Source organism: Phodopus roborovskii, unplaced genomic scaffold, assembly GCF_943737965.1.
Source record: "Phodopus roborovskii unplaced genomic scaffold, PHOROB, whole genome shotgun sequence".
Taxonomy (NCBI): Eukaryota; Metazoa; Chordata; class Mammalia; order Rodentia; family Cricetidae; genus Phodopus; species Phodopus roborovskii.
Genome location: NW_026125397.1, coordinates 26,333,870 through 26,359,151, shown reverse-complemented (window position 1 = coordinate 26,359,151; position 25,282 = coordinate 26,333,870). Strand labels below are relative to the sequence as shown.

The window sequence follows — 25,282 nt, the reverse complement described above, 5'->3', positions numbered from 1 at the left end:
AAAAAAAAAAAAAAAAAAGCAACAAATTCCCCTGCAGCTACAGTTAGAGATGGTTGTGAGCTGCCCCAATGAGTGCTGGGAACCTAACTCAGATCCTCCCTTTAAGAGCTCTTGACTTCTGAGCCACAGAGCCACATATCTCATACAGCCTGTCTACTTTATTAATAACCTTTCTTCTTTATGAAAGCATTTTTATAAAATCCAGGCACTATGATTTTTTTTTTCTTTTTGGTAAAGACACGGTCTCTGAACTTGAACAACTGAGTTCTGGGGTCATTTCTAGATGGGTGCAGAGGGTGGGATTCACCTCTGTCTCCAGGTGTCCTAACACCCAACAATGCTACTGTTGTTGGGTGCAACACAACAGCAAGCTGATCAAGACTGACAACACACAGAGCCCAACACAGGCCAAGGTTGTCCTTCTGGTACAGAACATCAAACAATCCCATTGGTTGCTCCTCATGCAAAAGCTCCCAGTTTAGCATCCAAGGATAAACAGAAGCAGGTGTTCCTCTGCTGCAATGAAATCTGGAGTCCAGAGCCACCTCCTGGTGCATCATCTACCTGCTGGACTTTGCCTGTCTTTCCTATAGGCCGACATGGTCAACTGCCTCAGGATCTGCTAGTCAGACAGCATTTGCAAGCTATAGCAGGGCTTCAACTTATCCATCTAGGGCATCAGCATCTACCATGTCATTCTCTTCGGGGTGTGTGACACCGCCAAGGGCATGCTCTCAGACTTTAAGAACAGGTACACCACACTGTGGTCAGCTGGTCATGCAGTGGTGACTGCTGCAGCCCAAGTTGTGTCCTAGCCCTCAGACAATGTGAAGAGACACACATGCAATGCTCAGTCTGCATGACCCAGAAGAAAAATGACCCCCATCCTAGTTCACTTTGTCCTGTGGTTCATGGAGATCTTTTATAATACATACACATGTGCAAAGTGCTCCTGGTAACTGCCAATGACTGATTAATCAATCACCCCTTGGAAGAGGAGGAGAGAAGCTCATTCTTAAAATGTTGAACCCTAAGCAGACACTCACACATTCCTGTTTATGATGAAGCACTTGCTCCTCTGTGGTGCTGCTAAAATTGTAATTATGTTCTATGGAAGGCACTCTGTTGGAAAACAATAAACCAGGATCCGGAAGAAGTTTAAAAAAAAAAAAAAAAAAAAAGATAGGCTCTTGCTACGTAGCTCTGGCTTCTTATAATCCTCCTGTCTCAGCCTCCTGAGTACTAGGATTACAGAAATATTCCACCACACCCCAATAAATGACTCATTTTAACTAGTCAGCTCCTTGCCTCATATGTAGAAACTACTCTTTGTAGTACTCATGACAACACCAAAGAGAATTTATAAGCAGTACTGTGAGGCTGAGGCAGTACCGCCAGGACTAACCTAGGACATCGTGACCTTTAAACTGGATTCTGGGAGGATCATGTCTACCAAAGATGGATATAAACTAGGTGTAGTGACGCACACCTTTATTCCCGGTACCGGAGAGGGATAGGCAGATACCTCTTTGAGGCAGGTAGATCTCTCCTGCCAGTTCAAGGCCCAGCCAGGACAGTCCAATGTAGAGAGACCCAGTCTCTACAAACAAAACAAAACAAAACAAAACAAGAAAGACTGATATAACTCTTACATAATTTAATAATAATTTGCCCAAACTAAGAAATGGAGATGATTGTGGTAGTGAGCTGAACAAAATGCATTCTGTAATCAAAGACTTAGTTCCTATGTTATCAAAGACTAGCAACAGAGGATACACTATGGCTTCATGAATAATTACCAGAGTACAGATGAGTTGAAAAGCATGATGTTTTAACTTAAAATATAATGTTTCATTCAAAAAAATTTTGGTTGTCTAGAATTAACTGCAGTTAAGGAAAAAGTGCTCTGAATCACACAAAACATGAATTGTAACTACAGCATTTAACATGAATGTTGTTAGAACATTCCAAACCAATAAGATTAATCCATCATGTATAACACACAGAAGGCATAGGAGTAAAAAAAAAAGTAAAAACTTAAAAATAACAGTGTATTTGAGAAGAAAGTAAATTTGTTAGCTCTTTTCTATTAAGCATTCTTCAAGCAACATAAAAACCAGAGTTCAAACTACATTTTGATGTACAGGTCCTTTGGGAGCTCCTGTGCCTGTTTTATATGAAGCAGCTACAGCTACCACATATTCCAGTGAAGAGCATAGGACCCTGGTCTGACATTGCTTTAAACGTGCACAGTCAGAAATTAGCTGTGGCTTACAGTAACAATTACCTTCATCACAATGAAAAGGTCTTGGTGTAAGCTATGGGAGGCAGTTTTCTTCAGCAACCCACTCCTTTAAAACTTAAACTTCAAGGCTTTCATTAAAATAGGAAATGGTTTACTATTTAGTAAAAACAATCAGATTCATGAAACAGGAGAGGAGGATCCCACAAAGGAGGGAAAACCGGAAAGTTGGAAAAAAGAAAATAGAAAAAAGGAGAGAAAAAAAGACCAGAAGACCAAGAGAAAAACATTAGAAATGGGGTTTTAAGCAAGTAGGATAAATCATTTCCTTTTGTATATGTGAATTAACCAATGAGAGTCTCTTACCTGTGCTTTGAAAAATCCAGGTCAAACATTAAGAATAAGTACCACACGGGATATCCATATTAGCTTTTGATTCCTTTCAAGACAGGGTCTAATACAGCACAGGGATGGCCTCCGTCTCACTATATAGCTGAATATGATCTTGAGTGCCCATGCTGATGCTGCCAGCACAAACTGGACCCAGTGGGTTATAAAACAAGAGGAGGGATGGGAGGGACATGTGCAGGAGTGTGTAAGAGGAGTGATGGGACCAGAGATTGGGTGGGTATGACCAAGGGACACTGTACAAGTGTATGAAACTGTTCAAGAATAAAAATATTTCTAAACTGGTTTAAGTCAACAACTCTGTCATATACTTTGTAAGATACACTGATTTAAAAAAAAAAAAAAAAATCAAAGAAAATAGTTCAGGCTCCAATCAGAAGAAAACAGAAATTGGCTTTTTGCTTTGTCTGGCATTTGAGAGTGTGTGTGCAGGTGGTGCTCGGGCCCTCCTTAACGTGGGCCCTGGGTATGCTAGGCACATGTTCTATCACTGATCTGTACTTCCAGCCTGCCTTGTTCTTTTAAAATCCATTTTCCTTCTCATATTCCTAAATGATTGTCTTATGTTTAACCTACTTGAAAGTATTAGCAAGTAGTTATTTTTAAAGACTGAGTAATTCCACCAAAAGCAACTCTCATATTTGCCCAAAAGAAGGAACCACTCCGAAGAATCAAAGCCTGGTGATTCTGTTCTCAACAGACAGGTGTGTGCTCTGCAGCTATATGAAAATCATTTATGAGAAGAACAGGAAAAATTAGAAGGTAGTTTTCCCTATTGAAACAAGTAAGTGATTAAGCAGATTTCTAACAGCACAGAGCTGTGAGCAGGTTGAACGACTGAGAAACGTCATTTCAGATGTTGACATTATGTATAGTTTTCCTGATGAAGTCCAACAGTGACAAAGAAACCAAGAAACCAACTGGTCAGTAGGGGTGCTCTTGACTATTAAGGTTGAAGAATGAAAACTCTCTACAGTGACTAAGACAGAGTTGCTACTGCTAAGATCATATTAAGGTAGTGGCAATCAGGACCCTGGCCCACCAGATGTAGTCACTGAAACAGTAAAACTGGCCACTTACTACTATTACCAGAGCTTACAATCCACCTTGGAAATATCGAGAATAAATATCCTCATAGGTTTGCTACGTGGACAGCTTACTGTTTTGTGATATTAAATACTACTGGTCAGCTCACCATACACTTCAGTTTCAACAACTGTGACTCTTTAAGCTATCTTACGTTTAATATAAGAATCATCAGCCAATTTTTAAACATGACCAATTCCAGCCTCACTTATTTTTACTGTATCTACTCAAATTCTCAGGAAGGAGAAGTAAAGTTGTCATATTGTTGGAAGAGAAAGAAATACATACCAGTAACTGAATCATGGTGTGTATGCCGTGTGTTTTATTAAAGTAGCAAAAAATACTCTTAAAGACTTTATTATGGTGTGTGCAGATGCAGGTGCACCAGTGTGCTCTGGCATGTGTGTGGTCATAGGACAACAACTCTTAGGAGTCTGTTCTCTCCTTCCACCTCATGTGGGCTCTAGGGATCAAACTCTGGCTGGCTGGCTTACATGGCAAGTGATTTTACTAGCTGAATCACCTCATCTGTTCCCAAACACTGTTTCTAACAACCAAGAGATTCTCAGTGAAACTGTTTAAAGCAGCTCATCCACAGTTCTTTTAACTGAGGCTTTAAGGTTCCTTCACATTATCGTACACACAGGCACAAGCAATAACATTCCTTCTATTCCTAAAATTGATCTTAAAGCAATCACTAAAAATTGCCTAACTGGTAAATACAGAACTTTCTGCAATGAAGAAAAGGCTCCACAATTTTAGCTATGTTTCAATTTCTTCCCATTTTCTGTGACCTTCCTCTATGGAAGAAAATGGATTGAAGGTTGGAAGGCACAGAATGTGAGAGAAACACCTGTGTGTACAAAGTGAATACAATTTCAAATGAGAAGCAATAATGATAAAGTTAAGAAAGCAAAAGAAATGAACTCAACAGCCTATGAAAGAGAACAGACTGAGTGAGGTTCCACTGTCTCCATTCGAAGCCCGGGTTTTCTAATCGCCAGATGCATGAGTGCAGTGAATGTTAATGACCACAGTATCTCTCAGTGACTGTATAAAGAATATGAGACTATAAGGGAATAAACACGTATAGAATGGTCAAAACAGAATCCAGTCCTCAAAAAATAAAAAACAAATGTTAGCAATTTCTGTTATTCATATATATATAATTTGCTTTCCTTAAAAAATGTTCTCATAGGAAGTAGTTTAATTCTAAACCATCTGAGACTATTAAATACATTAAAAACTTGCTGTGTTGGACTGCCCCCTGCAGGCCTTAATTTACCTTCTTATTTTAAGAGGACCATAGAGAATATAAGATTCACATATATTAGAAAACAACATAAAAATCATATTTCATTCACTCTTAATAGTAGGATGCAGTTTTTGGAGTAGTTATCAGGATGCAAAGGAAGATAGCCATTTACTGAATACAGAAAAACTACATACACCTCAGTCTGTAGTATATGGAAAAAGGTAAACTGAAGATCAGTAAACCCAAGTTATGACCTCCTATCTATTAGGTCATCACTTCTGCCATGGCAAAGGTACAATACCCAAGATTCAGAACAGAGAACAAAGAATTAACCTGTATAGAGCACCTCTTTTCGCTATAGAGTGAAAAGATTAAGAAAGATTTGCCAGAGAAGTGATGTTTGAGGTGAGGTTACAGGCACTGTGAGAGGAAGGCCCATTTCTCTGAGAAGTTAACAGGACAAGAAGATAAAACAGCACGGCTTTAAACGATACCATGTGATGTGTGATGTTATCTGGGTAGTGGGTAGTCTATATAATATCAGATTAACAGCAACGTGCTGGCTGGGGATGGTGACACATGCATTTTGTTCCAGAACCAAGGAGGCCGAGTGTTCAAAGGCAACCCTGGCAACAGAGCAGGAAGCTGTCTCAAAAACAGAGCAACAACCCTTCCATCACCCCCCACCCCCCCAGGCTGGAAGGAAGGAAACAGGTAAGAAAATTGAACAAAGTCCTATGAGAACCAGCACAAGCTCTGCAAGGAAGAAAGGACAAGAGTGGAAATGAAAAGATGGTGACTGAAGGCAGGCTGTTCTGGGACATCAGAATGAGCAATTCAAACTACGTGAACAGAACTTATCCCCAAGTACGGAGTCTGGCAACTGTGGGAAAGACACAGAGCACACACAGACTAATGCAATAAGCAATTCATCATATATGCCCCGCTGGCCATGAAATAAAATACAGAAAGCATGACAAAATATTAAAATAGTTGGCAACAAAAAATATGATTTAAGTCACTTCAGCACAAAACTCCCTCGCCCAGTGCACAACTGATAAGATAGGAGGTCTGAATTGGGTCTTACCCCTTATCCACACCAAGCACTCTTAAACATTTATTGTGAACCAGACACATGTAATCTTCGCAGTAACAAAATATTACCAATCCATACTCTATAGATATTGAAGATCCAGAAATGTGACATGAGTGTTCCAAGCCACATGCCCAGCTGGATGCACAGTGCCCCAATCAGAAGCCCCTTTTACATTTTGTTGGTGGCCCAGACGGTCCTGGAACTTGCCATTATTGTCACAGTCCCAAGCCTGAGATTATAGTCATGTGTCGCTGTACCTGGCTTGAAATCTTTCCATTTTAACCACTGTATGGCTACATGCTAGAGTTAACACTTTAAGTTTTTCCAAGACTCTCTACATGGGAGATCATTCTATATGAGATGGACATTTTGTAGGGAAAACAATCATTAATCATTTAATATAGCAAGACTCTTATTCTTAAATAGAATACTCAGTTAAAAATTTTGGATTTTAGAAATAGTTACTAATGCCAGACTGTGGTGGCATGCACCTTTAATCCCAGCACTCAGGAGGCAGAGGTAGATGGATCTCCATGAGTTCAACCAGCCAGCCTGGTTTACAGAGGGAATTCCAGAACAGCCAGAGCCACATAAAGAGACCCTGTCTCAAAAAAACTAAAACACAACAAAACAACAACAACAAAAAAAATTAACAACAGTGGCAGCCAGGCATGCGGATCTCTGTGAGCTTAAGGCCAGTACGCAGCAAGTACGGGCCAGTTAGGACAACACAGTGAGATACTGTCTAAACAAAACAACCCTTCCCTCCATCAAACAACAACAAAGCCCTAGGAAACAACACTTCAGTCCACTCTTCTCTTCAAATTTCTACAAAATCCATTTATCAGGGTTGGGAGGCAGCAGAGGCTCTCTTTGGTAGTGGGTGGCCTTTCATAGGCTCCCCTCCACGAAGCCAGGAGAGACATGGTGATGGTCAGTTTAATTGCCACTTGGGAGACAGGCCTCTGGGCATGTCTGTGGGAGTTCTGTTGGGCACACTAACTGAGGCAGGAGCATCAGCATGTGCTCACCACTCTACTCCTGACCAAGGATGTGCTGTCATTAGCTGCCTTTACTTTCCCACCAGGAAGGACTATACTCTTCAAATGTGGGAGAGATAAGCTTCTCCTTCCCACAGGATGCTTTGTCAGGGTCTTTACACAATAGAAGAAACTAAAGCACTGACAACATTTCTCAACATTAACTTGTTCTAAGCAAACAAGCAAAAGAGCCAAAGGCTTGCAACAACCTGGGGGAACCTTTGTTCCAAGAAGAAATTTTAAGACTTTTGAGTTTCTGTGGTTATGTCTCATGCCAAAAGCTTTACAGTAGACTATGCACATTCTCAGTCTGGACTGTAGCCTTGTCGCTGAAGGAGGAACCAGAATGTGGCTGGAGCTTTCTCAGGAAACTGTTATTTGACTTGTCTGTCCTAGGGTTTATCAGGTCAGACAGAGCATTCACTCAGTGAAAACAACCTTACATACAAAAACATTTATAGAAAAACTTACTGGCAATTTTAAAACAGCAAAACTACTATAAGAGTAAGAGCAAATAAGTTAACAAAAAAAAAATTGAATAGGGAAGTCTAGAAACAAGAAATTGAAAGAGTATGAAAGCCCCAACACATCCAATGGAAATCCAGAACAAACAGACATGGAACAGAAAACTGCACTCACAGAAGCTCTGTGGTGACTCCACATTCCCATCCTGAATATGGATGGACTTGAAGATGTCTTCACATAAAAAGTAAAGCCACGTTGTACATTGCTTGTTCGCACACTTTAGGCATGCAAAACACACACGAGGATACTTGCACAAGCACACCCACAAACACGAAAGACAGGGAGGTGAACTCATTACAGATATTTAAAGAATCTTTTGAAATTGTCAGACGACCGTATAAATTATATCACATACAAGAAAATAAGGAGATAGGAGACAAAGGAGAAACAACACATACTGGACTTGAGAAGACCAGAAACTGGATGTGATAGATAAAGACTTTAAACAGAACTATTTAAATGCAAACAAAGGAATAAAGGAAAACACTGTGAAAATAGAGGAAAGCAGGAAAATGTATTTTACTAAATAGCAGAAATAATGAAGCTAAAGAAATAGAGCTGAGCACACTGTCTCGTGCCTGTAATTACAGCACTTATGAAGAAGAGGTCAATGGCAGCCTGAACTACATACTACATAGTGAGTTCAAGGCCAGCCTAGGCTCTATAAGACTACTCCCAACCCACCAAGCAAATGGAAATGTAAGCCGAATCACAGTTATTTTAACATAAAGTAGAAGGGGCTTGTGGGAAAAGGACAGTTTGAGCTAGGAGAAAACAAACTATAGCACATAAGCACAGTCCAAATGTATTACAAATTATAATATATATTCTTTGGAAATGAGTTAAAACTGAAGTTAAAAAACTAGGTCCCTCTTCTTTTTCTCTAGCTTTTTGGTCTGAAGTACTAACAAAGTACCAACTGACATATAAGACAATAAATAAGAGACCAGGAATAAAATGTATTACCAACATGCAATAACCCTGGAGGAGAAGAATCCTAAAAGGCACTGTTATCATTTGTTAGACATTTCTGTTAGAAACTTCAGAAAATACAGTGATGTCTGAGATCTGGCCCCTCCTCCGTTTAGGAAGCAACAAGCCAGTCCTAGCCAATCCAGTTTCCAATTACAATCATGTTCTCTGAAATCCCTTAACATTCTTAAAGGTTTCAGTGCATTACAAGAGAAGGGAAGTAGATCTGCCTAAGTAACATTGGCAAGCAAACCCCTCAATCAAATTAAAACACTAATGAGGTTTTAATGGTATATTAAAATGACTTTATATTGGAATAGTGGGAGGGGAACAGAGTTCTGGTGATTATGAAACCCTGATAAACTTTGCTTTTATGGCTGATAAAGACAAGCAGAAATCATTTGAACTTCCTTAGAAACTAGGCACTATTTACCAACCTTTCTTTACTGTTTAAAGCTTAAAATAACATTGTTCTATTATTTTTAAGAAGACTCTCAAGCAACCTGCAGAAAAAAGTGATTAAATGATGTTGAAGCATGACTAGTAGCTATTCAGATTATTAGATACCCCCAAAGACTTGCCATTCTTTATTAGATAGAGGAAAATTCTTGATGCAGCAGTAAATCTTTCATTTGCAGCCTTATTCCTTGCCTAATTCATACTCTTGATGTCCATGACAAACAGACTTTCCCAAAAACAACGTCTTTTGCCTACAAGTCCTCCTCATGTCCTTTTGCCTACCCTAAGCCCCCTCCCTGCTCAATTCTGGGATGCATGACTTCCTTAAGGGAGTCTTTTCTGCCCTCCAAGAAGACAGACCCACCCCACCCACTGCCTCTGACTAACAGCACAGGATGGATTTCTCCTCTTCACAGAAATCACACCTGCAGTTTTATACTGAGCTGCACACTTAGCTCATTAGCTTCTTTAACCTTTTTAACAAAAGTTTTGCAGCAGTGTAGTGTAACATCTCCCTGATATAATATAATATAATACTATCCACCTGACTTCCCAGTGCACAGCTCAGTATGGAACATGTCACAAAAGACACATTAGAGTTTTCTTGCTGAATTCCACCGGCAGAGTAACAGTTAGGTATCCCATGCTTCCTGAGAAGACACGGCATCGGCATCCTCACAACACGCCTAACTGCAAAGCATGAACATCGATGTCTGGAGGTTTCAGCGTAAGCTCCCGTGCCCAGAGACTTCATGGCCATTTACAAAGCTTCTTGGTGGGTAACCTCACTACTCACCATCTGTTTATGTGCATGCAATTCTACATAACATTTCGGTTACATGTCGGAAACACCTCTTACCATTAACCTCATTTCTAGAACACTGTCTCACACAAAGCACCTGGAGCTTAGGAACACAGACCTGAAACTCACGCACTGACTACTATGTAAATGTGCAGAAGCATGGTCTGTAACAACGCTAGAGAATTCTGGATGGTCTGACTTTTACCAAAAATTCTGTCTGTAATAAACATCACCACACATGAAAAAGAAACAGCACCTAAACAATTTTCACAGAAGCCCAGGATGTGAAGAAAATCACCAGTCACAGAAGTTCAGATTCTTACTGGCTCATCTGGTTAAGCTGCATTCAAGTTATCTCATTCATTGTGATAATTATGTTATATAAATACGATAAATTTAATTTGGAAACAAAAAAATAAGTTGTTGAGATTTCAGAGCTAGGTGTGGGTGCTAATTCTACACTTCATTTCTACTACCCCAAGGAAGTGACATGAATCTCTTCAGAATGAACTAATATTTTAGTACAAAATTATTCTTCATTTGTTTATTAAACATGGGCTTCTGGGATTTCCTTAGGTAAACTTACTAATGCAAGGTCTTGTGTGTGTGTGTGTGTGTGTGTGTGTGTGTGTTGTATTGTGTGTGTGTTTGTGTGATGTTTAGTTAAATGGTAACTAAAATGCTTCATACATAAAAGCTGCACCTAATAAACAGACTATTAACAGCCACACAGATAAGCAGAAATGGGAAGCCAAAATCTGATGCTACTACTAGAATTAGGAAAAAGAAATGGAGGCCCCATTTCCCTTAGGGAATAAAAGGGAGACTTAAAAATTCAAGGAAGAAATGAGGAAATGAGGCAAGCAAAGACACAGTAAATTAGCAAAAATTATAAATCTAAAATATTGGTATTTACTTACACACCAGACTTCTAAAAGTTTATTCAGACTCAAATCAGAACCAAAATGGAAAGGGAGAAAAGCTTGCTCCTCCCCTGCCCCCACACAGGAAAGGGCCAGCAGGAAGCTGGGCTCTCTCTCTCACAGCCTCCATCTGGCAGCCAGGTCTAGTGGAGTCAGTTCTGAGAACTCTCTAAGTTCCCACTTTCTTTCTGATGACAGAATTTATAAAAACCATTCTCTCAAACCGGGGCAGTAACACACACCTGAAATGCCACTGCATGAAAGCCTGTGAGCTCAGGGTCAGTCTAGTCTACAAAGCAAACTCTGACTCCAAAACAACTCTTCCCTTCTCTCCACACACATACACGCTCCATACGCCTCTCCACACTGAATTCGTCTATACTGTGATACCAAAGCACGGGATCAGAACCTGCACTACTGGGACAACTTTCCCTACGGGAGTATCCAGTGTTCACAACAAGGAAAACTATAGTATTACACAGAAAACAGCCAGAAGCAAACAATTTACATCAGCACTAAGGGGCCCCAAGCTCAAAGCACTGTGGAACCCTTCTCATGGTGAAGTCTTCAGAGACTGTGGATTTATTCATCCAATTATATCCCACAGTAAGGCATTTTGTGAGACGTGAAATACCCGGCAGTAAGTTACTAGAGAGCTCACGGCATATGAAAATGAAAAGAAGAGTTAACAGAATCTACACTCGGGGCATTTTTTTTTTTACACACTGGACTGAAAGCATGAACATAGCACTGTCTTTGTGAAAAACAGGAACCCTAGGAATAACACCTGCGCTGCTACTTCTGGGTACATGTGCTTTCAATTTTTGCTATTCAACCATTTTTCACTGTTTTAGAGACAGGTGCCCTGTTCTCTAAAGTGCTACAGATGCAGCCTCTAACAGCGCAGGAACTAAACCCGAGGCCTCATGTATGACCTTCACCTGTAGACCTCAAGGGACACAGAGTTTGCATTTGCCATATGGCAAGCATGGTGGATTCTGAAAGTACTCTACAGAATCTTGTCTTGACTTGACGTGAGCTTGCTGTGAGTCCGAGCACCAGGCACTTTTGACAACACCAAGGACTGCCCATCTAGGCATATGCTCTTCAGATGCAGTAGCCGACACTGACCATTGCTCCTGGGGGAGGCAGATCTCTGAGCCTTCATCAGTTTATCACCAGCCAACACAAGCCAGGCTTTATGTACACTTCTGTCAGAGGCAGCGCGGTGCCTAAGATCCATTTCGAACAATAAAAAAATCAATAAAAACAAAAAGAAAAGTAGTAGCACTAATTCAACTATGAAAACAATGCTATGTTTGTTTACAGTGTGGTAGGTGTTTGTTCCTTTTCTGTAGGGACATACACATCAGGCAAATAGTTTACCACTCTTCACACCGGTGTAATCCCAGCACCGAGTAGGCTATGGTAGGAGAGCTACAAGTTAAGGCTAGCCAGGCTGCTGTGGGAGACAATGTCTCAAAATCTAGTAAAATAAGACTTTGGGACTTGGGGTACAGTATTTACCTAACATGCACAAAGTTCTGGCTTCCCAGTATAAAACCAAACATGGAGGCTATGGTCCTAGTCCATGGGAGGCAGGGGTAGATGTTCAAAGCCAGCTTCCACTACATAAATTTCAGGTCAGTTTGTGCTCCTTGAGATCCTGTCTCAGCAAAACAAACAAGACTTCAAATGTGCTTCAAGTGTTAACTTAGGGGTTACAAATATAGTTGAAGCAAATGGCTAAATCAGCAAGTACAGTAGATATAACCAGTAGCAACTATGAGTCAGACATTGCAACACAATCTCCAACTCCACTATCAGCAAAAGAAGGTTCTGAAAAACCTGGATGCAAACTCAGATGCTAGTAGGTACCCATATAGACAGAAGAGTTTTAGACATAGTGCTTCAAGACAATGCCCAAAGCTTTTAAAAAGTGATATTTTTCATAATGTTACTTCCTACCTGATATATTCTAAAAGGGATATAACGAAATCCATTTTCTTCAGGTGGATATTCCATGAGTTTCCGGTTGATGGCCCAAAATTGGTCAAATCTGTCTGAAATGATATAAATTCTGTTATTAAGATGAACATCGTTACCAGACTAGCCCAAAGAAGACATGAAAGTCCTAAACATTCTCTCAAATGTTTCTGAAAAGCAATTAGGCATGGTTTACAAACTATTTCTCTTAATGTTAACATAAAGCAAGATATAAAATTACTCTTTCCGTAATAGTATTTCTCTCAAGAGAAACCCTAAACAGGCATGTGACTACTTGTGTTATCAAGAGAAAGACCAGCAGGAGAGAATAACTCTTCATTTAATTTATGCCAATAATCTGTATCAGAACAAATTTGCATAATTTAAATATTACCCATCACTTCTACAGAGAAACCACAGAGCTTCTGAAAGAAATGTGCAACCTGTTGCTGGGGCAAAGTCTGTACAGCACTTGCCTTGAAAGCACGGGAACCAAGTTCAATTTCTTAGAATCTACGTAGAAATGTCAGGTGTGTTGGTTCCTGTTTGTAATTCCAGCAATGTAGAGGAAGGGCGGAACCCCTGGCCAGCCACCTAGCCTAACTGACAGGCTACAGCCAATGAAGTACTTTGTTCTAGGGAGAGGCTTTCCTGACACTGTGAGTGTCCTTTGGGCTCCATGTGCATTCACACAGAAAGAGAGACAGAAATGCCAAGGAGGGATGTAATCCCCCTGGTAGAGCTGGCTTGCCTAACAGGTACAAAGCCCTTGGCTCAAATCACAGAACATGGGAGAGGTGAGTGGAAATAAAATATAGAAGTGCATGTACCAATTGTCAGCTGCAGCTTAATTTGTAATGTTGATTACAATTTAAAAATTTTTCAGGTTGAATTACATTACTAAGTTATAATAATTTGCAGATCATAAAAACTAGTCTCTAAATAAATTTAGAGGTCAGAACATTTATTGTAAATGCAGTCATGCAGTATATGGTCTTTTACAATTATTCTGTGTATATATGCATGCATGTGTACAAGTTTATTCTTGTACCATGTCCAAAAGTTTCATTTATTTTTATGATCAAATAAGCATCTAATTAATGGTAAATAGTTACAAGATTTTGTTAACTGACAAATTTTGGAGCAATTTCTACTTTTGGCTATCATAAATCACATTTACTGGGAGCATCAGTATACACAGTTTGTATGACTATGTTTTTAATTCTCTTGGTGGACCTAAGAATAAAATCCTTGCCTCTTATGGCAAAGCCGTTTAATTGACATTATGGCAATTGAGGAACTACCAAACTGTTTTCCCAAGTAACTGAACCATTTTCCATTTCTACCAGCAATGTTAAGACGTTCTAATCCACACTCGCCACTGCCAGAACTAATCATTTTTGCCCTGTTAATTGATTTTTTTGAGACAGAGTCTCACTATGCAGTCTTGGCTGACCTCAAACGCATAGAGATCCACGTGTCTCTGCTTACCAAGTTCTGGGATTAAAGGTGTGTGTCACCACTGCCTGGCCTTTTTTTTTTTTTTTTTTTTTTTTTTTTTTTTTAATAGTCATCAATGTGGTTTTTATTTGCATTTCTCTAATGGCTAATACTGAGTATCTTTTCATTTGCTTGATGGCCAGTTAGTATCTGGAGATTTCTCTGGAGGAATATCTGAAATTCTTATTTGTTTTAATTTATTATTGTGTGTGATTACAGTCACAAATGCCACATTGCACATGTGATGTCAGAGAACAACTTTTGGGGGTAGGCGCTCTCCCTCTAGCATGGTTCCAGGGATCAAACTCAGGCGTGACAGCACACTTTCACATTTAAAGCACATGGAGGTAGACGCAGGATGATCAAGAGTTCAAGGCCAGCCTCAAAAACAAAGTGTGTTTGAGGGCATCCTAAGCTACTTGAGATCCTGAAACAAAAAGCCTTCCAGCAGAGCTGGGCTTGGTGTCACATAGCTATGATCCAGAGCTTGGGAGGCAAAGGCATGAGGATCACGACAGGTTTCTCGCCATCTTAATCTATATAGCAAGGTCCAGGCCAGCAAGCACTACATACCAAGATCCTATGTCAAGACATGTAAAATAAATCCCCAAAGCAAACTTTATTAAAATAGATTTATGTGTATTCCAACAGGAGAATGAAGGGTAAACATTCAACAAGAAAACAGGCTAATTCTCAACCAGGGAAGACTTGAGATTTAAGTTTAAGATTAAATTTAAGACTTAAGATTTAATTTAACAGGAGATTGGGTAATTGTCTGGAGACATTGCTGGTTGTCAAAACTTGTCTGTGTGCCTAGCAATTAGTGGACAGAAGCCAGGAAAATTGCTACACACTACAATACATAGGACAGCTCTGCCAAACAACTATGTTGACCCAAAAATGCCAAAGGAAGGAAAACAATCACAAGGTACTGAGGGGGATGGGCAAAGTTTCTGGAAAAGACCTCCAAGGCGTAAGTATGTAAACAAAGGAGCACACTCACCCTTGCTCACAATTCACCCTGCAGCACGTGCACTACAGTATGAGCTCAAATCCTTCCCAAGTCTTTACAGTGGCAACAACTTACAGATTTCTCAGCAAAGCGTGCTGAGATTCCAAAGCAAGAGGCTCCTCTGCAGTTTCCAATGCTTATAAGATGGGTCGGTGTCATTGGGTGTAGTAAGGGCATCAAGGGAGAGGTCACTCCCTCACACAACCAGTCATCATTCTTCTTAGGAACACAGAAGGCAGCACTCAGAAAGCTTCCTGCCTATAAAATGGCGGAGGCCCCAAAGTGGGGCACCATAGTGCCTTCTGGCTCCCTTGTGCCCTGTCACCTTCTGCTAATCAGCTACACTCCAAAATACCCTGGCTATATGTGGAAATTCAGCCTGTTAACTAGACTACCCAACTGAGCTGGAACCCCAGTCTCAGGAAAGGGTTCCACACAAACCTTTCCTCTTCCAGCCCTAAGCAGTATATATGTCGTTTTCAAGTAACTAATAGTCGCTTTTTGTAAGTGTTAGAAACCAGGTGTTCCCTCCAGGCTGCCTCCATCGACTCAGCACCAACAGCCACACCTGCTGCCAAATAAGACACATTTCCTTTGTTGCCAGGAGTCATGTATTCTCCCTATGTGCACGCACTATACCCCTTTAAAAGCCCCTCTCCCCCCATCCCTGTTGGTCTCTCTGTCTCTCTCTTGTCCCCACTCAAAGGCAGCCTTTTGCTTCCCCCAAACCCCAATAAGCCCCTTTTGTGTGTGTGACTTAGTGGTGCACCTCGGGCCTGATCTTCCATTGTGAAACCATAACACTGGTGGCGTGTGACTTGGTAGGATATCCCGGTGTCTGTGTGCCCCCCATTGGGTGTTTAAGCCACACTGGGACCCTACCCCTTATCTACAGCCCACCTGCAACAGACTCTCATTTCACCTCATCCAGCAGTGGCAATTTAAGATTCCTAGGCCACTGAGTGTCAGGCACCCCTCTGATATTCTTGGAGGCAGAGTTAGCCCTAGCATGGCCTTCAAGGCTACAGTTGACCCTCTTTGCTGACCCCACTTCTGATCCTTTTGATTTTTAGCTCAGTTTTGCTTTTTTGGCTTCATTAGAAAGTCCTGGTACCAGGCACCAAGTCTCTTTGGGCTCTGACCTCTGTGTAGTGCAGTGCCGATCCACTGGATGGCTTGTTTGGTCCCCGAGTCTTGGGGGATGCACATAACCACAACTCATTTGTTACCCCCTGTAGTGCCAGCTCAGAACCAAGCTGCTGACTTAATTCTAAGGTCTGTACAGATCATTTATTTGTGAACTTGATTCCAAATTCTACAATCGGATTCTTCAGCTGCTATTATAATCTTTTTGAACACTGTGAGGATGTGTCTTTGGCAAGGTGGATGCTGACTGGTTCAGTAAAAAGCTAAGTGGAGGTACATAGCTAGGTAGGAGGCATGGGAGAGAGCCAGACAGAGAAAACTCTGGGAAGAAGGGGCAGCCACCAGTCAGATGGAGAGGAAGCAGCATGGGCAGTACAGAGTAAAGGTAATAAAACCACGAGGCAAAAAGTAGGTTGATAAAAGTGGGTTAATTTAAGTTGTAAGAACTAGCTAGTAACAAGCCTAAACTATAGCTGAACTTTCATAATTAAGAAGTGTCCGTGTGCTTATTTGAGAGCTGGCAGGAGGGACAGAAAAATCAGCCTACAAGCTGCTGATTCTTCAGCTGCTGCTTCCCTCTGACTTGCTGTGCCCCCCACCATGTGGGTACCTACCTGCTTGTCAGCTCCTGGTTGCTCCTCCTAGTTCCTTAATCTTTCCTCCCTTTGCCCTATGCTATGTCTGGCTCCTGGATCCAGCTTCTTTATCCTTGGTGCTCCCACCACCTGGGCAACCTTTTCTCTCGGCTCTGGCCTTCTGGACACCTATGGAATGTACTCTCTCCCTTGTCTTCACTCCCCTGGATACCTCTGGCTCCAGGCTGCAGTCCCACAGCCTCAGCTCTTATCTCCTTCTTGGCACTTATAGGAACACACCCACACAGTTTTCTGCTTTGCAACGTGCTCTCTTCCTCCATGGACTCAGATGTGATTACTACAGTCTGGCCTCAATACAGATCAATGGCCAAAAATTGGCACACTTCACTTCCAAATTCTCATAGCTCACAGAAACTGCACAAAACAAATGATCCCCACATTTCTCCTATCTAAATGCACTCTGCTCTCTCTACACTTCCAAAAGCCTCTGAACTCCAAGGTTCTCCTTCCTACTCTAAAATCATTTATCTCTATGATTTCTCTGCAAAGAACTATGCTATAAAATCTTATTTCAGGATTTATAAGTTGTTCATTGGATATAGTTTAAAATCCACAAAATCTCTAAAGAAAAAATGGCTTTAAACTTATAACAAAAGGCTTACAATTAAAAATTATACACATGGGTGTATATATATGTGATTCAATTCTTGTTTAGGGTGTGTGTGCGTGTGCGTGTGTAACTTGGATTCAACTCTTACTTAAAAAAAAAAAAAAACACCCAAATATTGTGTATAAATGTTTGTTTTCATTTAATTGGACTTTGTTATATAAAATTAAATAAAAAATACTCTATATGCAAAAAAAAAAAAAAAAAAAAAAAAAAAAAAACAAAAACCAAAAAACAGATCAACTATTATTAAACAGCAACCATGTGGCTCTCTTCCATCTTGGCTGATGACCTCATCAGGATGTAAGCAGCCACATGGCTGGTAGCCATCACTGCTAAGGTTAAAGGATACATGCCATGTAACTTAACTTCACATGACCACATAGCATAGAACAATAAAGTGTAAAGCTTCTTAGTCCTGTTTATCCCTGTATTTCTTTTTTAGACCAAGAAAAAAATAAGTCTCCAAAATATTGTGGATCTGCATAGAGTTTTGCATGGTGATAAAAATTTAAGGTTATATTTGTACAACATATTATACTCTGGTTTAAAATACACTCTATATGATAATAAAATTTTAAGGTTATAAAGTCCTACTCGTTAACCAAAAGCTGGTTAAGACACATGCCTAACTACTTATATCTTTGCTGACTGTTCAACATCAAGCTGCTAGAAAATTTAGATAAGTAACAACATGTTTGATAAATAAGGCATATTTGATCATTAAGATGTATAAACTCTTAAGGTCTAAAGTTCAGTTTTATTTGTCTAGCTTTTTAGTCTTTGCTCAGTTTAAGCTTTAGTCATTTGAACACTTAGCAATGTTCTGCAATGGTATACTATAAATGGATCAGTAAAGTTGCCAGTCTCCGTACGGACTATATCTATGACTAAAAGTTTTATTTCGATACTAAAAGAACTTCAATTCAAAAATTGTCCGTTTTTAGGCTAAACCTAACACGGATGAAATAAAGTCCTAGTCTTATGAAAACTACTAACTTGTAAAGTGCTAAGGATAATTAAGACATGCAATTGTACCTTATAGATGGTCAGATGTGTTCAGAACTATACTTGAAGTCATGCTAAGTACTAATGTAGTCAATTACAGGAACAAGCTTTATTTAGTCTCTTGTATATGTTTTCAAAGTTAAGCCTAGAACAAGTAAGTAGAAACAAGTAAAGTTTGTTCAGTTCAGACATATTTAATAGATAGATGGCCCTCAAATTCTTCAGATTATCTGAATATGGCTTTTAAAATATAATGATGATGATAATGATGATAAGCTTTTCGTGACAGAAGTGCCAGCTCCTGGTAGTACCCCTAATCTTTGGCACAGGAGATGATGGGCGCAGAAGAACTTCTCCTGGAGCTTGTTTTAAATGTGACAAAGCAGGACACTGGATAAAACATCACCCTTCACCTTGCTCACCATCAGAACCCTGCCCAGCCTGTGGACAAGCAGGACAAGCAGGACGAGTTGATTGTTCTACTTTTCTTAGACAAAGTAGGCTGGTTCCCCAAGTTCCTATACCACAGGAAAATCTGTTGGATCTTCTGGGCCAGGCAGGTGAATTCTGATGCTGTCCTGGGATATTTGCCCCCAAAGACCATGAAGGAACCTAGGGTGATTATCCAGAAAGTACTTCCTGCTTATTCTGGTGAAGTTTATCTTTCTCAGATCTCTGATGGTATTGACAGGCTAGTGGTAGCTCTTGTCAATTTACCAGCAGCAACCAGAAGCCTTTTCAGTTTTCTTTATATATAAAAGGTCTTACTTTCCTAGATTTACTACTAGGTCTACACACGTAGTAATAGACTACCAAACTCTAAAAAAGAGGTACATTCACAAAACAGATTTCAATGTAAGTTTACTATTTCTTTAAAAGGAACTGGATTTACAATGATTGTTCTCAGTAATCAACCACCTGTGTCTCATGGCAGAAAAAAGGTGTAAAGCTTATTTAAGGTCTGAGGATAGGAAAGCTTAAGTTGTGAGGGTCTAAGAAAATGTTTTATGGTCTAAGAAGGTGTTTTAAGGTGTGTAAATGCAATTTTTAAAGGTATAAGGAAGTGACTTAAGGCATATAAAAATAAGAAATGTTTCAGATCTCTTTCCCTGTCTATGCTATTCTTATATTAAGGCTTCAAAAGTCCAAAGTTCTAATATTAATCAATGTAGTTCTAATGAGCTATAAATCTATCTCTGGTAAGCACTGACTACTATTACCATGGCTACAAGCTCAAGATTTTAAATTTCCTTTGGATGTCGTCTAAGTATAGAGTCAAAAGAGCTTCCCATTGTGCTAAACACATCTGTCTAATCTATACACACCCAGTCTTCTGGGTCTCCAAACTTCTACTGTAACTCAAAGGCGTTACTCTACAGCATTTTCTACAGAAAGGATTGCAGTACAGATTACAAATAGTGGTAATGCTAACATATCTGAAATGTTTGCCTCTTTTTATAAACTTTAAAAAATTCTTGGCTGGTCGTGGTGGCCCACACCTTCCAAGGGAGGCAGAGGTAGGTGGAACTTTGTGAATATAAGGCCAGCCTGGTCTACAGAGCAAGTTCTAGGACAAGGCTCCAAAGATACCCAGGGAAACCCTGTCTTGAAAGAAAAAAAAAAAAAAAATTCTTGCAAGCTTCAGGAAATCTGTCTCTCACAGGTCAGATGGACTCCAGATATGTAATGTCAATGAACAGCCTGTTTCCCCACCTGCCTACTTCACTTATTCCTGAACCTACACCACCTTTCCACTGGTCTCCAGACTTCCCTCTCACAACTACCAAAACCATGGGCCTAAAAGTTTCAAATGCACACCCAGGAAAAAAATTTTCCCTAAACTCTTAAAATATATATATATATATATATATATATATATATATATATATATATACACACACACACACACACACACACACACACACACACACACTCTCTCTCTCTCTCTCTCACACTCACACACACACATCTGCTCTAGTAACCTGCCAGCCCCAGGTGTTCCCTCAAAATCTGGATCCCAGACAGCTGCAAAGTGACTACCCCCAGGTGTCCAGCCTCGGGAACTGTTCCAATTACTGCCTATCTTTTTAGCCCCAGAACCTGGACAGCCAGTGAAACAGCCTACTCTTCCAGGGCAGTCCCAAAGACTTCATGGCCACAGAAAACAGGAAGCAGTCTAAAAAGCATGGCGCCATGATTCCTGCCTCACCATCACCGCTTCTTATTTCCTCACCTTTATAATAAATGAAAGGGAGGAATGTTAGAAGCTAGGTGATCCGGAGCATGCCTTCAGCAACTTGGCGCCAGCAGCCATACCATCACATGCATGAATATACACACAATATAAATGTAACAAAAAATTAAAACACAAAGAATCTGTGTTAATTACATTTAAACATTCTATGGAACTCCAGTGATGAGCCATGCCCATCTGAGAATTCCTAATACCAGGAAAAGCTTAAGTCAGCAGAGAAGTAGAAATGTTGGCAGATGACTGGCAGAACTTTTTTTTTTTTTTTTTTAGGATATCAACTTAAAAAACAAACAAAAACTTTTCCAATTCTTTAAAAAATATTATTAATTATATTATTGTGTGTATGGGTATAGGGGACAAGGTCCATGTTTCAAGGAGCATGCACATGCCTTGAGGCACACTGTTTCATCTTACTTGGGTTCTGGGGACTCAAACTCAGCATGTGTCATCTCCTAGACTTGATATGCAATAAACTTGATATGCAGAAAATATGCAATAAACAAACACAGCTTCTCCAAGATAGACGAGGCATGGTTGCTAACCTATGTATTCCTTGTTCCTCACATGGAAAAACAACAGAGTAGTGTTGACTTACAGGATTTAGCTATTCTTACAACATACACTTTATAGGTAGATGGAGTAACAGGCAAAATACTTTCACTATGCCAGAAACAAAACAAAACAAAAAACTCTTTCACTGCCCAAAGGAAACATGGAAGACAAATTAGAGGGACAAATAGCTACAAAGGTCACTTCAGCTGGCAGAGACACTTGGCAACAAGATAGGAGGAAGACTAACTGCATGCACATCGTATGCATGACAGGATTTAAGAGCAAAGACAAATGAATCTCACTGTGGTGGGATGGAAAAACCACTCTAAATACACTTTAGAGAGAAAAAGAAACAGCTGAAATCATTCCTGATGGAGACTTACCATCCAGGAAACTGCATCTACCAGAACATTCACAGTAGTACTATGAAAGTAGGTGTGGTTTACATAGTGTTTTAACTAAAGACTTTCAAGGTTTATAGTACAAAGCGTATCCAATTATAAACCAATCTGAAGAACAAATAAGTTTTTCATTTGTAATAGGTTGACTATATTTGTAAGGCAAAATGGGGGTGGGAGACACATACAAATAATTGCCCCAAACCGGCTATCAAATAAGTGATTTCTATCATTAAACTCACGTTTTCTCAATCAAGCCTAACTAAGAATCATACCTAACAGGGCAGCTGGGCTGAACAAGGGGTAAGGAGCATTCTCTTTCTCTCAGGCCATCCACCACTACTCACACCCTACTCAGCAGAACCATGCATTCATTAAAACATGACGTACAGAATTTTGGTTCTATTGCATGATATTTAAAGTAACTAGAATACATGTGATAGGGCTCCTCACCAAAATAACTTTCAACCAATTTGAAGAGCTATAAAAATTCACTGTGAATACACAAGCAGGCAGGGGCAGTGGCCACACTCTGGATCAAGGCTAAGGTACCAGGCCAGGAGGAGGCTAATCCTTCAGCCTGCACATAAACACATCTTGGTGACAAGATTGCACCCAAAGGAATTTGTTGTTTGAATAAATTAAAAGAGCCATAAAACCTAGGTCACAGGGAAGGTTGACAAAGACAGCTGATTCACAGGACGATGACAGGAGATCATCTCTCTTTTGCCCTAACAAAATAAGAACTACAGTCTTGGGGAAATGGGCACTAAGAACAGTAGAGTTGACTTTGTTTCTGTGTTTATTATTACCACTTTCATCTCTCTTCTTCCCGACTCAACAGCCTTCTAACTGGTTACTACGTCCCCATGTTTACCCCCAACACACACACTCAGAGTGCTGTTTGTAAATATGAACCAGGAATCCATTTTTCAGGTATTTTCCTAACAGGCTATAAAAATTTAATCATACATAACATGATTAAATATAACAATCCTTTTTGAAAATATAATTTTTTTGTTTGTATGCACATGTGTGTGCATGTTTGTGTGTGTTTTTGCACATGTGTGTGGGCTTGATGTGTGAGAAGCTATGTACATGTGTGTAGGAACCAGAGGACAACTTCAAACATCATTCTTCCTCAGTCACTGTCCACTTTGTTTTGAGACAAGATCTCTCACTGCTGGAGTCAGGGCCTGCCCAGTGCTGGAATTCTAAGCACAAACCACTATGCCTAGGTGTTGACACCAATTGTGGACATCAAACTCAAGTCCTCATTGTTGTGGAATATTACTTTACACTGTGTGAAGATAAGTCACTGTGATTGTTTTAATAAAAAGATAAATGGTCGACAGGTAGGCAGGATTTTGGGGGCAGAGAGAACACAGTGAAGAAGAAAGAATGACATGTAGGCGATAACAAGCCATGAACCCCATGGCAGCACATAATGAACAGAAATGGGTTAATTTAATTTATAAGGGCTAGTTAGAAATAAGCTTAAGCCATTGGCCAAGCTTTCGTAATTAATACAAAGTTTCCATATGGTTATTTTGGAACTGGCAGGTGGGACAGAGAAAGACTCACTACATATGGTACACAATGCCTGAGCATATATTTCTACATAAGACCTGAGAAAGCTTTAAAAGAGGTTTCAAGGAGCTGGAGAAATGGCTCAGTAGTTAAGAACACTAGGTGGTCTTCCAGAGGTCCTGAGTTCAATTCCTAGTAGCCACAAGATGGTTCACAACTATCTGTAATGAGATCTGGTAGTGCTTCTGGTCTGCAGGGATACATGCAGACAGAATACTGTATACATAATAAATGATAATAAATATTAAAAAAAAAAAAGATTGCAAACGCACAAAAAGAGAGCCAAATGTGGCTTCCTAGTCCCATAGTTTCTCATGTGGGCTGTGGTACAGAGACGAGTCTCCCAGCACTGCTTGAGCCACCAAAGCACCACGAACTAAGCTATGTGGCAGTTTAAGGTTTCCCTCACACAGACAGAAAAGATTACGGACATGTAGTAAAACAGATCAAGACAGGGAAACAACTCAAAACCAACAGGTTACAGTGTGTTTTTAAAACGTTCGTAGGCTTCAAAAAGAAAAGAAAATGGGTATAGACAGTTACAGAAAAAATATTTATAGATAACAAGAAAAAGCCTTAAAAAAAAAAAAAAAAAAAAAAAAAAAAAAAAAAAAAGACTAAGCCATGGATGGATGGTAAACACAAAGGGAGTCTGGATCCTTTATGTTATTGTGTTGTCATTGAGTTTTTTTTTTTTTTGATGGCTGGTAAGCAAACAACAGCGGCCAGGAGACATGGGATTGTGAAAAAGACGCTGAAATTAAACCATCCTAGAAACAGTAAGAATGCCTAACTTTAAAATGGAACTCAAATACTGTATAAGTTAGGGGAAGAAGTTATGCCTTTGTTTCCAAAATAAATGAAAGGCTGTGGATTCATTTAAGGTTGACAGAGATCACTTTACTGGGAAAGACCCTCCTCTCCCAAATAATTCCTGGATATAGACATAAAGAAATAAACCTAACAAAATAAAAAAAAAAAAAAAAACAAAAAACAAAAAACAAAAACAAAAACCAAACCAAACCAAACCACAAAACACTTTAAGACAGGTGACATATATTTTACCTGCTCAAACATAAAACAAACAAAAAGGTATCAGAAACCAATGGAAACGAGTAGCCCAGATGATTCAGCCTCTCAGAGTGAGTTTCCTTAGAGTTACACATCTAGAACAGCTTCAAGGCTGTTAACATAGGGCTTTTCAAGACAATGAGACATGTCTGCTCCTGGCAGCACTAATTTAATTTACAGAAGGTAATAGTCAAAACAAGCTATTTGGGCAAGAAAATGTTCTTATTTTGACTGCTAGACAGGCAGGACACAAAGGAAAAAGACTGTTAAACTTTGCCAAGACAATGTGGGACAATCCTTCAAAATTCCTGTTTCACAGAAAAGTACATCAGATATTCTAGGCATGTAGGCTCCAGATGGATGCCCCAGTGTTGAAGAGAGCCCTTCGGGTGACTGTCCAGGCAGCCAGATGTCTGTCATTTCTTAATTTTCTAAGTTGTTTCCACCATACTTCCTGTTTATTCAGGTAATATAATATCCTTCTGGGGACAGTGATGGAATTGAAAACTAGACAGATATAGTATTCCTTAGTTATGATAGAAGACAAATTAGTCCAAAAGTTTGGTTAGATAATGGAGCATTTTCTCTAAATTTGTCAAATACAAATGAATTGGACATTGCAAGTGTAGTTTTTTCCCTGATAATTGTTTCTTATTGTTTATAGTCTTATTATGTTAGCGTTATTTATTTAGAC

General features: G+C 39.7%; 1 protein-coding gene across 1 annotated transcript in view; it reads right to left on the bottom strand.

The window, feature by feature from the left end:
* Window positions 1–25,282, bottom strand: part of Atg5 (autophagy related 5) — an 80,580-nt gene that overhangs the window by 25,800 nt on the left and 29,498 nt on the right. The window contains exon 5 of the mRNA XM_051175594.1: window positions 12,777–12,871. Within this exon, the coding sequence (XP_051031551.1) occupies window positions 12,777–12,871 (95 nt within the window). The remainder of the gene's footprint in view (window positions 1–12,776; window positions 12,872–25,282) is intronic.